Here is a 14995-nt window from a genome sequence, read left to right as displayed (position 1 = left end):
GGCTATTAACCAATAAACTTACAACTTTCTGTTAGAGCGAGTATTTGCGTATACGTTTCTCTTGCGAATGACTTCAAGAATCGAGCCCTTGGTCCGGTATAGCCAAATCATCACGAGCAAGTTGCGAGTTCCGTGAGTTTGTAGCAGGTAACCTAAAAAGTACGACATAAATAATTTGATTATTACAATTAAAAATAATCTGTTTTTAATGTATGATAAGATTATTAACTTTAAAATAGTAATTATATAACACAATCATGTACGACTCTCCATTGTAGATGGCCCTTTAGGCTACTATGGGGATAGGTCAGGCGGGAATAGGTTTTGGAACGACAGTTAATAGTGAATTCCACTGTTGTATGTTGGTGCGAGTGATCGCGCGTAATAGTGGTGTCATGGTGATGGTAAATTTCGGGTACGCGTCGGGTACGCGAGAATATACCGTATGTGCCGGAGATCCGAGAAATTCTCATCCGTACGGTTTTTCCTGTGCATAATATGTTGCGGTCCTGCGTAGCCTAACAACGAGACGGAATTTCGGCAAGTCACTGTACGTATCGTAGCAAGAAACTGGTATAGGAGTTTGACGTTACTCTGTAACCGCCAAAACACAAAGAGACGGAAACGCCATCTTGTGCATCGATGTTTATATTTTCGCTAATCGAGCAACGTCCGCTGTTTTGACTCTTTGTATACATTTTTATGAGTTATATCACATGCCAATTGACACACAACGTCGATATTGCAGGTCTTACATCAAATTTTCTTCGTATTTCCCTTCTCGGCTTTTTTACGCGCTCTCATATTAAATGTAACGTTTTACTGTTAGAGAAATATTTCATTAACACGTTGGGACAGGATGACGTTTGTCAAGCGTTTCCCCCCTTTTCTATCTGCTCTTTTACGCTTTCGAACTGAAATCTCTAATCTAATTAACTGGTTCCATATTTACAGATCAGTACTAGAGAAATCAAAAAATCATGTTTTATGCACATTTTGTGTTGGCCAAAAAGGGGCCTTTGGCCCGTATATGGCTGGCCGCTCATTGGGATAAGAAATTAACGAAGGCACACGTGTTTGAGACGAACATTGAGAAATCAGTAGATGGTATATTGCAACCAAAGGTAAACATCTTAACGATATGACATCTGCCAAATCTGTTTCTGATATATCATTAAATTGCATTTAATATGATCTTCATAATAGGTCAAGATGGCTTTGCGGACATCTGGTCATTTATTATTAGGAGTAGTGAGAATCTATTCGAGGAAGGCCAAATATCTGCTAGCTGATTGCAATGAAGCTTTTGTGAAGATCAAAATGGCCTTCAGGCCTGGAATGGTAGATCTACCTGAGGAACATAGAGAGGCAGCTGTAACAGCTATCACTTTACCAGAAGTATTTCATGATTTTGATACTGCTATGCCTGAACTCAAGTAAGATAATGCTATTACTAACTTTCATTCAAGAATTATATATGCATATATGTATTTTTAACCTGATAAATAAATTTTTTTACAGAGATGTTGATATTGAAGCACAATTCAGTCTAAATCAATCTAGAGCTGAAGAAATAACAATGAGGGAAGACTATGGCAGTTTATCTTTAGTTACACATGATCAAGGTTTTGGTGACATGAGTTTTGACGCTGAGCCACCAGAACTGCTACGACATGGTAGTGGCATGGAACCTTCTTTAGATCAGGTATTTATACCACCCTTAGTTTTTTTTATTTAATATTTTTAATTATTACATAGTAAAAGCACAGAGTAAAATTGGATAGACTATAATTTTTTCTAAAATTATACATTTTAGAATAATATTAACATTGTGCAAGTAAACAACAAAACAGTCAATAAATATTAATGTAATATTAATATAACTTTTTTAAATATATGAAAGCTCTTATAGAAACATTTATAGAACTCGTATATACTTTTATTTGTTACTATGAACTGCATATAAAAAAAAATTTATCAACATTTTTTTGAAGTCTCAATTTTGTTTAGTAATTAAAAAGCCAATAATTTTTTATTGCATTGTTTTAAATTAATGATTATTATTTTAAAATATATTAATTTAATACAATTAAATTAATTCAATTTTAGAGTCATATGTTATTCAGTGATGGGCCAGGAATAGAGACGGCATTGGAACAGAAAGAGAAAGAACCGGTTGCGGGAACATCTGCTACGACACAACCCATGGATATAGATACACCCATCAGAGATGACGGTTTTGGTGGTCATCTTGGCCAAGATATCATATGTATGATAAAAATAATTTGTATTTTCCTTGTAACTAAGTCCGACAAATTCTTTATAATTATGTTTTAGCGGGAGGTCTCTTTGAAGGTGGCTTATTTGATGAAGCTCCAATGGGTGAGGTCCCTGTACCTGAAGTTAGTTCGATAAATGAACAGCAGGAAACAGGTGCAGCTCCTGGAACTGCTGCTTCTGTGCATGACGAATCTGACGAGGATATGGGTGATCACTTTGGTGGTCCGGCCTCTCCAATGGGGGGCATGAGGTGTGTTCATCACTTTTACCAAATTATAAAAAGAGATTTTGAAATATACAAGAAAAGAAAATTAAGCAACAAAAATTAAAAGTGAAACATTTATTTACACAACGTTTTTATTGATAATAAATAAACATAATACTTATCATTCCAAGATTGGAATATATGTTTATTATAAATCAAATTAATAAAGTTATTGGAAAACCAATAATATTATACAAATACGATAATATATTATTTATTAGATAAGTAGTGAGTTTCGTTTGCGTCCTATTAATCACAATTTAATTATTATCAGCTATTATCACTGTTCTTATTCTTTTTGTATATTTTGCTATATAAAACTTTTATATTATAGTAACTTATTGAATATATTATGCGTAGCTCTGATGGATCTAGACCAGCTACACCAGCTGCAGCTGGAGAAGAAATTGAAGGTAGAATAAGCGTTGCCAGTCGACGTTTTACACCAGCTCCACAAGTTATACCAGAAGAACATGCTATTGACAACATAGAAGAGCCACCACCTTTACAAGATCAAACCACATTATTACACGATGAGGAAGAAAGTTTTGCGTTGGCTCCAATTGATGCGTCTGCTTTGAAGGGTAAAGTTTTTTTTTAATTCTCACATTGATGTATATACTTATTTTCTGTAACCAATAAAAAAATTATTGGTTTTTCCAGGATTCACAAAAGCTAAACGCAAGCGCAAACTTATTGTTGATGAAGTAAAAAATATTTCTGGTGAAGAAATGAAGGCACAGCTGTCCGATACTAGCGATATTATCACGACATTAGACTTGGCACCACCTACGAAAAGATTGATGCACTGGAAAGAAACCGGTGGAGTGGAAAAACTCTTTGCTCTACCAGGAAGGCCTATCCCGGCTCGTGTTCTATTTAAAGTAATATTTTATGTCATGTAATTGTGTTTGAATATAACAAACTTTGACAACTTGCATAATGAAAATATTTTTTCTTAATTATCAAAACAGAATTATCAAAGACATCTGACCAGCAAGTCTTACGATCATGAAGATTTCGGGCGACTTGGAACTGAGGAAGATGGAATGTCTTTGGAACAAATGAGAGATGCTCCAGAAACAGAAGTATCTTATGAACAAAGTATCCTCAATAAACGTGCAGGACGAAAACGAAAAGCGGCACAAGAGGATGAGGTTAGTCATCAAAATAATAAGTTTTTTTTTTTTCTAGAAAAATCAAAATTGTAATGAAATATTGTAATTAATATTAATACAAATATCGTTACTATGTTTAGATAAGACAACCTCAACCACCTCAACCAACTCCAACGGAATTTAGTCAACCAAACGAGGAAGTTCCAAACATAATCGCGCAACATAATCTCTCCTCAGAAACGCCTGTACTACCTGAAGTATCTTTACCAGCAGAACCATCAGTTTCCGACATAAGCAGCATTGTGCCTTCTGGTGAGCCGTCTGAGGTTGCATCGGTAGTTACCGAAACGCCTTTGCTCGGGTCAGAAATACCGCAAATCGCACCTGAAGTCAGCTCGATACTCGGCACACATGAACAGCCGCAAGTACCATCAACGTCAACACAAGAGGAAGCTGCCGCCATTGTACAAACATCCGATATGCCACAGATGGAGAACATGGGTTACGACCAAGTGAGTTGACAAACTGTTATTCTATGATATAGAAAAAAATATAATTCACTAAGTTTGACTAACAAGGGAACCTCGCGAAACCGAAAATTCTGATTTTAATGAAATTGGCATAAATGTAGAGGAAGTAAATACATGAATTTAGAAATTTTCGTTGGTGCTCAAAAACTGTTTAAAGGGTTGAAACCACCTTTCAAAATGGTTTTTGCCTTTTCTCGATATAGCCCGTAAACTAAACAGAATATTAAAAAATGTTTTATACAAAAGTTTTACAGCATAAATACCTCTAATTATACTATTCATTAAAAAATGTTTTTTTTTCCAAAAAATTTTTCAAAAAATAAATAGAAGTATTTATACTGTAAAACTTTTGTATATAACTTTTTTTTAGTTTACGAGATATATCGAGAAAAGGCAAAAATGTCTCAACCTTTGAAGGGTGGTTTCACCCTTTAAATCATTTTTGAGCACAAATGAAAAATTTCTAAATTCCTGTATTTACCCCTTCTATATTTATGTCAAGTTTCATTAAAATCATAATTTTCAGGTTTGCAAGGTTTCCTTGTAAATGTATCTTGTGCTTCAGTGTTTTCCTGATTATATCATTTTGTTATTTAACTACTGTTTTCTTATATATTAAACTTAGAAAACTCTTATATATTTAATATAAAAATTCTTCACAAAAATTCACATTACGCCATTTTGATAGGCACAACCACAGGTTTCATATATGGGCTATGATGAACAACATCCCCCAGCACATACACCTGGTGCAATTTCCGAAAGAGGACCGGCTACACCATGGAATCATGAGGATTATGAATTTCCGCCATCCGTCGGACCTGTAATATACTTAATATTATTCATAAAATTATTTTGTTATTTATATAAATAATATAACATTTTTATTTATTTATTACAAGTTTTGGAGAATTTAAAAGGCTATAAAAAACATTAATTGTTTGTTATGTACTTTTCAGCAAGAGGAACAACAAATGGATGAAACTTATGAGCAGTTTGAGGAACGTGTTCTTAACAAGAGAGCAGCGCATATGTATCATGTTATTAAAAACAAATTAGATACCAAAGATAAATTAACGCTATCGGAAATGGCATTCAAAAATAATCGCAAACAGGTTAGTATATTTAGGAAAGCTCTATTTAACACATTCTCTACGCGAAATTTTTACATTAATAAAAAAATTATTCTGTTTTTGCAGATTGCACAGAAGTTTTATACACTGTTAGTTTTGAAAAAGTTCCAAGTATTAGAACTCAATCAAGAATATTCGTATGCCGAGATTATAGTCACAAAAGGACCAAAATTCGAAAATCCTGCATTGTAAAGATTTATGCTCTTAATTGAAAAATTCTATGTATCGATGAAAGGATATTGACATTTATCTTTATAAAATATCAAAATAATAGTTACATTTTTTCATAAAATAAATTCTAAATTAAGATTGAAAAAAATCTATTAATTTTAAACGTAGAACGATAAACGAAGATGATTTGTGGAAAATGACAAAATGTCTGATTTTTTATTCCCTGTCTTGGAAAGATGTATAATGAATACTAATTATTAATAATTTTAATGGCATTACAATCTTTTTATATTTGTATTTTTTCTTCAAAAATTGATGTTTTACATTATTCATCAATCCGAACAGGGTTTGTATATAAACATAATAAATAATTAAGGAATATTTTAGGACATATATTATCAGTAACTTAAATCTATTGCAAAAAGGTCCAAAACTACAAGTACTCTTGACGTTAATAAATTTTGATATATATTTTTTTTTTTATGAGAATATTGATGCAGTTAAATATTTCTAGATTTTTAATTTGTAAGATTCAAAAAATAATTCAGAAATTTATTTATAGTCACACACACACACGCGCGCGCGCGCGCACACTCACGTATCGTATACATTTATTTGTAAACAGTTATTAATGGAAGAGTCTATATAATAATTTGTGAATAATAATTTTATGTATTATTGTCACAGAATGAATATATATTTTCTATTTATGTCTACATGGAAATAGTAAAGCTAAATAGATTAAAAAATTTTTTTATTTATAATACTTTTATCAATTGAGATCATATTAATGTCGCAAAAATCATTATTAGCACATCTTTTCTTTAAATACCTATTTTGAAAATTAATAAATACTTTGCACACAAATGGATAAGTCAATAAAATTTAATTATACGGTGCTGGTTATTTTAGAAAAGAAAATGTGAACTCTATAATATTATCAAAGAAAATTATTTAATATTTTGTTGTATTTGTATGTCTGTCTTGTGATGTACAAGAATGTTACAAAAAATAAACAAGATATTTTAAATGTTTATCATAAAAATTTTGCAATAAAGTCATAAATTTACATTGTAAATAAACATATAATCAAGATAAAATAAATCGTTAAGGTATAATCATAAAAAATACTTTAATGCTGTCATTAAGTTTGAAATCAGTTAACTGCCATGATGTAATAAATGTATTGTAAATAATATTTAACGAATCAGTGAAAAAATAAATATCGTTTATAAACGATATTGAATCTATACTGAACATACATATCATATAATACTTAAAACTGTTATTCTCATTATTTTCCATTAATGAACTGTTATATTAGATACATACCTATTATATAATAATTTATTAAGTTAGCAATGTTTATAATCATTTTCTTTTATATGCGTGATGTTAAAAAATGTCGTCTTTACTTAAAACTTATTATTTTAATATTCGAGAAAATATTCTTTTCCTATTACTGTATGAGATTGTATGTTAGATACATTTTGTAGCAGGTAACACACACACGTATATGTGTGTGTGTGTATATACACACACACATACACCCATTTAATATTTATATAATAGTATATATTATTATATATTTAATAATACTATATTTTATATATTTTCATCTGAAATTTATAATAGGTGTGCGTATAATACATATGATTTAAGTCACATTCATTGTTAATAATTACATAGATATTTGGATAAAACTGATATAATTAGTATAAACAGTATGTGAAATACATTTTCGATTTACTGTAAATACCATAATTATTATCAACTACAAAAAATTTCCTTACACACAAAAGTTTATTCACATAAAATAGTAAAGAAATGTAAGTTAAGAATATCCTAATTTTGAGTAATAAATACAAAATTAAACATCTCTTACATATTCTTTTTAGCATGATTTATTAAATGCCATATTCTGTTATGGTATTAATATGTAATCAAATAAATATAATACTACAAATAACTTCAAATTTTAGCAATATTTTATGTGCATGTAAACTTAAATTGTTTACATGCAACATACAAGCAAAAAGTTGTAATTAAATCTTTATTATTATGTAATATTTATATGCGCAATGGAACATTTACAATCTCTTACATATTTTTCTTGTATAAACATCATATTCAACATAAATGTGTAAATGCATTTTAATATTAATCTTCCAATTCACCAGCTTCCATAGCATCTTGGTAGGATTTAGGATTTTTCGAACGATCGGGATCCAATTTAATCATATCATCGATTCGAAGAATAGTTATAGCTGCTTCAGTAGCGAATTTCAAAGATTTAATTTTTGAAATAGCTGGTTCTAATACGCCTGCTTTTTTATTATCTCTTATGCTTCCCACCAGTAAATCAAGACCCACCCTACAAAAATGTGAGAAAAAGTACAATTTATTTTAATTTTTAACTTTGTTTTATACGAGAGCGAGAGAGAGGGGAGAATAAATAAAAGAGAAACGTGAAAACTTACCATTTCAAGTCAACAAGATCTGGTTTTGTTATACTAGAATTATGATAGGCTCGGAGCTTGGCGACAAGATCAGTTGCATCCTGTGCAGCATTTACGGCTAGTGTTTTTGGTATAACTAATAAAGATCGAGCAAATTCCGCAATAGCCAGTTGTTCTCGAGAGCTCTTTAACATATAAATGCGTAAATATTTAAAAAAAAAGAAATCGATAGAAAAGGTGCAGAATTCAATAATACCAATGATGTTGCAAAGTTTTCTAGATATATTGAGAGTGCAGCTTCAACACAACCTCCTCCCGCAACAACGTTTTTACTTTCCAAAACTCTCTTGACGACGCATAATGCATCATGTATAGAACGTTCCATTTCGTCGCAGTAATAATCGTTTGGTCCGCGTAAAATAATAGAACTTGCTGTGCGTGCCTTAGGTCTTAAAAATTTTTTAAAAATTATTAATTGTTTTTATTGTCATTTTTTATAATGCTAATTTCATAATACTAACTGATTTATGTAAAGAATCGTAATCATGAAATATATATTCTAGCGAATATGTTAAAATAAACATATAACTGACATAGAATCTTTTCATGGAATTTGACTAATATTTAATAAGTAGCAAAATATATACCCTTTGATTAAAATAAGCTCGTCGTCACAAATCATCTCTTGTACTACTTCAGCAGCCTCCCCCAAAAAACTGACATCGAAACTTTCTTCCCCTTCCATGTTGGTCAGCGAAGTTAGAAATTGGGCGCCTGTAGCTTTAGCAATTCTTTTCAGATCAGCTTTCTTGCACCTGCGCACCGCCATGGTCTTAGCTTCCACAAAATACTGTTAAAAAAAAGAAATATCAATATAAGTGATTCTATATAAAAAAGATCAATTCATAATCAACAAGTCTTAGGTTCGAGTCTGTCATTCCATATACAATTTATAAGATAGTAGAGTTTTTAGTGAGAGATTATGAAATGATATAACTTGTCAGGAACAGTAAACTAATACATCAAGATGAATAATGCGTCAACTTTAAAAATTCATTATTTGAAATATATGGGTATACCTTTAAGCATAAATCATCAATACCGCCCGATAATAGAACGACATTAGCTCCAGCAGCAAGGATCTTCTGAATGCGTTCCTTGGTAATATCTGCCTCGCGCTGACGAATAGCTTCGAGATTGTTGGGATCAGTAACAAGTACCTCAACGCCTAATTTCATCTTGGCTTTCTGCAAAGAAAAGTCTAGACACGCAATTTTCGCATTTGTTATCCTCTTCGGCATTGCCTGAGAAGCAACGGTGCAATTTAATGCATATCCTTGCACCAAAACCGACTCGCGCACACTTTTTCCATGCGCCTTCAAAACGTTGACGGCTTTAACAGGATATAAAAAACCTCCTTTGCCATCGCTAATTTTTATCGCGTTAGCAGCGTCGACTACCATGTTGCCAAAGAAATTGGCATCACTAATTATTAGTGATTATTATTAGTGATTAGTCATAGAAAATATTTTAAATAATTGTTATCTCTATTACACACAAATGTTGAAAGCAGATTGTAAATAAAGATTGCAAATAATATCAAAAGGATACGCTCCAATAATTTTGCTCGACATAGACGTCTTTGCAACATTAACTAAACAATCTCTTCCGAGTTCATCCACACTGACAGTAAGATGTTCCTGAATGTACTTGCATGCTTCTCTGAAATTAATTTTGTGGAAATTGTATAAATTATTTTACTTCTTGTTTTGATTTAATAAATTACATTTTCAATGCAATACACTTTCGTTCAGTAATAATTTAGCTAATTATTAATATAAGCTTACGTTAATCAATAATTTAATTAATTTTATATCGAAAATAAAATAGTTAATAAAGTATATGCTAAATATTTACTTGCAAGCAAGTCTGTAGCCACTAATGACTGAAGTTGGATGTATCTTTTGCTTCACAAGTTCATCCGCATTTTTTAAAAGTTCAGCTGCTACTATAACCTTTAAATTAAAAAAAAAGCATTTTATTACACACACACACACACACATACTATATATACATACATGCATAGTTAAATTTAAATGAATTTTATCGAATGTATTAATATAAATGGATAACTTACCACTGAGGTAGTACCATCTCCAACCTCCTCATCTTGTAACTGGGCTAATTCAACTAAAACGCGTGCAGCTGGATGTTCAACTTCTAACAAACGTAAGATAGTTGCACCATCATTGGTAACAGTAACATCCTAAAAACATCATAATTGATATAATATTTTATCTTTCAAATCTTTACTTAACATATTTTAAATATTAAAGATAAAGAAAATTAAAAGATACAGAAAAGTTAAGTACATACACCAATGTCATCAACTAGCATTTTATCCAAGCCAACTGGACCCAAAGAACTTTTAACTACATTAGCAATTGCACAAGCAGCCATAACTGAAAGAAATAATATATTTATTTCATAATATATAAATGTAACTTTTCATTTCTTTTTTCAATTAAAATTTAAAGATTAGATAGAATTAATAGAATATGTTTTCCATATTTAATTTAGTTATTTTAGAAAAATACAAACAAATTCCGATATAAAATATTTATTATCATTCATGTGAGTTTTTACACAGTACTAAATTAATTTACACATCTAAAAAATATTTCAAATCATATTCTAAAATCTAAATTCACCAATTCCAATTAAAGGCGAGTTTAATTTATTCATTAATTATAGTGTGACAAATTACAGTGTAAACAATTTTACAAAATTGCATTTACATACAATGTGATTAATCAATTATTAATAAATTAAAAAATTCACTTTAACTCTAGAATTTTTGCATAATTGACCATGTGTAGTGATTTTTACATTTCAATTAAAAATTATTGTTATTAACTATATTGTATGTTATTGATTGTTCTATGATTTATTAATCTAAAGATATCATAGTGTTAATTAATATTTTCTTAAAAAATCCAAGAAAATATCAAAACAAACGAAAATGTATTAAGCAGCTTATTATAACAATATTTCAAATGTTTTAAGATTGATAAAAATTGTGACACATAGTAAATTTTTACTATCTGCAGCTCACACAAAATATACGTCGCAATTTTTGTCTAGAAACACTTAAAATATTGTCATAACTTGTTTCTAATATATACAAATTGAACCTCGAAATTTTCGAATAAAAAATAGATAAAAACTTTGAATCAACAAAAAAAATTGCTATAACATGAGCTTTATTTTTCTGATAATAAAGTAAAAAAAACTATCCCAACTAATCTTGGGATTAACTTATAAAAATTTATCGATTAAATTGCCAACCATAGAATTTTATACTCGCATATGTAGATTATATTAGTTTATTTTTCTTTGCCATATTTTCTGTAAAAATTATACTTTTTTATCAAATATAATCAAAATTTAAAATATAATTTTGTAAAATGTAATTAATAATTAATTGTTTAATTATAATAACTAAAAAATTTAGTTAAATAATTTTGCAGTTCATAAATTTAATCAGTCAATTTTTATAAATTAATCGGAATTGATGAGATATAACCTATGCAAAGTGTAGTCACAATATTTGATCAAATCAATAACCATGTAAAAGCATGTATTTTGCATTAAGTCATTTATCTTTTAATTGCTAGCCTTAATTATCAAATGTTCTGTTCTTTTTTCAAAAATAATTTTTTTTTTTCAATTTTTTAGTATCTCCTTTTAGTTCCGCTAGAAACATCTCGGCAATTTAGCCTTATTTATGAAGACTGTAACTGTTAGTTCAGTAAATACTGAAAACAATAAAATTTGAATTTATTTTGTTCAGTAAATCTCTATGAACAAGAGCATGAAATTTTAACATTCAACTTTATCGATTCCAACTTTAAATATTCTACTGGATCATATATTACCCTCTGCAGGTTATTACCAAATTAAGAGAAAGAGGCAGATCAAGACAAATATCTCAATCATGTAACAAGGAAACAATAATCCCACCAATTTCTATAGATTTCAAAAATTATATGTGACACATGTGTTTAAATATACAGAACTTTTGAGGATACAAGGAAACACATTGTAATCAACTCGACAAGTTTATTCTGAATAGTATTTCTGTAACATGAAATTAATCGACTTTATTCAACTTTGACTTTATCATATCTCTTGTTTTTGCCTTTATAATATCTCATTCAACTACTAATCAATTTAGATTTACTTGATATTCGAAGGCATTTGAATAATACTGGATTGCATTCAGAATCCAATATTATTCAAATGCCTTAAAGTATTTTATTTTTGTTTAACAATTGATGAATATTAATATAATATAAAACATTACATGAGGGTACTCGGAGGACTTTTTCGAACGTAAATCTGAGAATTAGTATATAACTCAATAAAGAAGTAAAATTTTGTATAAAACGATAGTAACAATTAATGTTGAAGTGTCGATACATTGTTACAAACATTTATGATTTTGTTTTGTAAATTCATACATAATTTTTTTCTCAAAAAGAAAACGCTAGCCAGGCTACAGCGAGATGAGAATGACGCGCACAGAACGTTCAAGGCTACAAGAAAACGCGTTATAACCAAACATTGTAAGCTGATCGTTACCATTTTGCGTTCGCACCGGCGCTCCCGATTGTCTGACACCTCCAACAGCTAAAGGACTCGCTACCGTTGACATTGTAAAGAAGTCGCTGTTACTCCAGCACACGAGACCACGTCGCTCGAATTATGACGACGAGAGACCGGGAAGAAAGAAGCCAAGAGAATACAAAGAAAGCCGCGTGCAACTATGCGACAACGATTTTAAGATGATTAGCGTTCCAAATTCCAACTTCCAACTTCGTTTCTTATTTCCTTTTACGGTCAAATTCGATATCATCAGCTATTGGCTATGTTACATTTAGTCCTCATACATGATTGGTACATCCAGTGAGCAACCTCTCATTGGACGTATATACCAATCATGTATGAGAACAAAATGTGACACAATGAGGGTGCCGTCACATGCGATGTAATGGTATATCCACACAAACTTGCATAAATTATAAGCATATGCATAAGGAATTCGATTGGTCTATTTTCTTATGTAAGTACTTGTAGACCAATCAATTTTCTTATGTATATGCTTATGCGCTTATGCAAGTTTATGTGGATATACCATAACTTGCGTAAAGGGCCATTTACAATAGAGAGTCGTAGGCCGTAGCAGTAGTCGTAGAAAATATTTTCATTTCATACTACCTTAAGCCTCGTCTACAATGGTCGCAAGCAGCCAGTTGCGACTCGCGACAGCCAATGACTGTCGAAGCTTGAACTAGAAACTAGACATTCATTGGCTGTCGCAAGTCGCAACTGGCTGCTTGCGACTTTTGTAGACGAGGCATTACTGCTTACGACCTACAGCAGACATTGAGCCAATTCGGTGCGTGTTTACGATGAGCGTTCGGACGTTCTGGATTAGTTTTTGGTTACCTCTCTATGATAATTGGCTTGTATGTTAAGGGCCATCTACAATGGAGAGTCGTAGGCCATAGCAGTAGTCGTAGAAAATGTCTCCACTTCGTATTGCTTTATGCCCAGTCTACAATGAGTCGTTGGTCGTAAGAAATTTAACCAATCACAGTTGATCTTAGAGAAGAATAACCAAACATAATTGGTTAAATTTCTTACGACCAACGACCAACGACTCATTGTAGACTGGGCATTAAGCTGGTCACACACACTTTCCGTAGAACGTAACAGTAAGATTTCGACATGTTGGATTGGGCGACCGTAACAGTAAGCGACTAAATCAAGTACGTGATTGGTCAAAACCTTACTGTTACGTTCTACGGAAAGTGTGTGTGACCCGCTTTACTGTTTACAGCCTACAGCAGACATTGAGCCAATTCATTGCATGCTTACGATGAGCGTTAAGGCATTCGGGATTAGTTTTTGGTCGCCTTTCTTTGATGGCCGGCTTGTATGTTATTGCTACGTCGTTTTTATTCTAAACAGCATTGCCGTAGTTTTAGTGCTGTTACGGCTAAAACACTCCATTGTAGATGGCCCTTTAGCAAAAGGCAGAGAACGAGACGTAGGCGTCGCAGTCGTAGTCGTAGGGTAAAATCTCGTCTACAGAAGTCGCAAGCAGCCAGTTGCGACTTGCGACAGCCAATGATTGTCGAGTTTTAACCAGAAACTAGGTGCTCATTGGCTATCGCAAGTTGCAACTGGCTGTTTGCGACTTGCGATAGCCAATGAGCACCTAGTTTCTAGTTAAAGCTCGACAATCATTGGCTGTCGCAAGTCGCAACTGGCTGCTTGCGACTTCTGTAGACGAGGCTTGAGACAGAGAAAAACGTAAGTCGTACATGTCGTAGTATACTATTCTAGGGTCTGTTCGCGTCACATGCCCCAACATGCTCCTATTCACCCCAACGCACTCTAATGAGTGAGCGCTCAGTGATTCTTTAATATGATTGGTTAATACCTTTAGATCTAACCAATCATATTAAAAAATCACTGAGCGCTCACTCAACAGTTGTCTGCTGAACGCGGCCAATGAGTATGAGTTAACAGCCCTTTGTCGACGGAAAGTCTGGATCAAATGTTCCAACTTTTTCCAATAAATTGAAACAATTAGCTCACCCAGGACTAATTGTAAATTGAAAATATATAAAAGAATATTTTTTTATGAACTTATTACAATGTTCAAAAACTTTATTTTTAAATTAACAACTTTTAATTTAAAATACCTAGATTATCTAATCATAATATATTATATATTATATGATTGTTTCTCGATCTAATTTTAATATAAATATTAATCAAATGATCTGGAATTCTTTCTGTCCTAAATTTAATTTAAAAATTCTTTAACTTGTCGATTTTTTTTAAAATTATAAATCGCTTACCTTTCATTATTGACGATATATTTTTATTTAAATTTCAGTTCCACTATACTATATATATATATATTTCCCATATTTTTTAATATTTTATCCCATTTATATTTAAT

General features: G+C 31.3%; 2 protein-coding genes across 3 annotated transcripts; one reads left to right on the top strand and one right to left on the bottom strand.

Annotated features, from left to right (window-relative positions):
• Window positions 1-399: 399 nt before the first annotated feature.
• On the top strand, window positions 400-7367 carry LOC105828317 (double-strand-break repair protein rad21 homolog). 2 transcript variants are annotated; one of them, XM_012666586.3, is made up of 13 exons: window positions 400-550; window positions 955-1124; window positions 1207-1436; window positions 1522-1705; window positions 2110-2269; window positions 2338-2530; window positions 2906-3129; window positions 3209-3429; window positions 3520-3702; window positions 3804-4175; window positions 4882-5016; window positions 5153-5308; window positions 5393-7367. In XM_012666586.3, exons 2-13 carry the CDS (start codon window positions 981-983, stop codon window positions 5516-5518), a joined length of 2328 nt encoding a protein of 775 aa, XP_012522040.1. In that variant the 5' UTR covers window positions 400-550; window positions 955-980; the 3' UTR covers window positions 5519-7367. The 2 variants fall into 2 exon arrangements, with proteins under 2 accessions (XP_012522040.1, XP_012522047.1); XM_012666593.3 differs by lacking the exon at window positions 400-550 and adding an exon at window positions 587-748 and having other exon boundaries at window positions 5393-5533.
• Window positions 7190-12842, bottom strand: LOC105828329 (T-complex protein 1 subunit alpha). Its single transcript, XM_012666603.3, has 10 exons — window positions 12601-12842; window positions 10333-10418; window positions 10094-10222; window positions 9874-9971; window positions 9568-9678; window positions 9036-9441; window positions 8604-8806; window positions 8213-8405; window positions 7978-8141; window positions 7190-7871 (listed from the first exon to the last, which is right to left on the bottom strand). The coding sequence occupies exons 1-10, from the start codon at window positions 12671-12673 to the stop codon at window positions 7658-7660; spliced, it is 1677 nt and encodes a 558-aa protein (XP_012522057.1). The 5' UTR covers window positions 12674-12842; the 3' UTR covers window positions 7190-7657.
• Between the last annotated feature and the right edge of the window lie 2153 nt (window positions 12843-14995).

This window comes from Monomorium pharaonis, chromosome 2, assembly GCF_013373865.1.
Source record: "Monomorium pharaonis isolate MP-MQ-018 chromosome 2, ASM1337386v2, whole genome shotgun sequence".
NCBI classification, from domain to species: domain Eukaryota; kingdom Metazoa; phylum Arthropoda; class Insecta; order Hymenoptera; family Formicidae; genus Monomorium; species Monomorium pharaonis.
The sequence above is the reverse complement of the archived record's forward strand: the minus strand, read 5'-3'. Positions and strand labels throughout refer to the sequence as shown.

Coding starts and splice junctions, on each gene's coding strand:
- LOC105828317 (XM_012666586.3), top strand. CDS start 981: ATGTTTTATGCACATTTTGTGTTGGCCAAAAAGGGGCCTTTGGCCCGT. Junction 2,270..2,337: donor TCTTGGCCAAGATATCATAT/GTATGATAAAAA, acceptor ATTATGTTTTAG/CGGGAGGTCTCTTTGAAGGT. Junction 5,309..5,392: donor TCAAAAATAATCGCAAACAG/GTTAGTATATTT, acceptor CTGTTTTTGCAG/ATTGCACAGAAGTTTTATAC.
- LOC105828329 (XM_012666603.3), bottom strand. CDS start 12,673: ATGTCAACGGTAGCGAGTCCTTTAGCTGTTGGAGGTGTCAGACAATCG. Junction 10,419..12,600: donor GCCGGTGCGAACGCAAAATG/GTAACGATCAGC, acceptor TATTTCTTTCAG/TTATGGCTGCTTGTGCAATT. Junction 9,972..10,093: donor GAGATGGTACTACCTCAGTG/GTAAGTTATCCA, acceptor TTTAATTTAAAG/GTTATAGTAGCAGCTGAACT.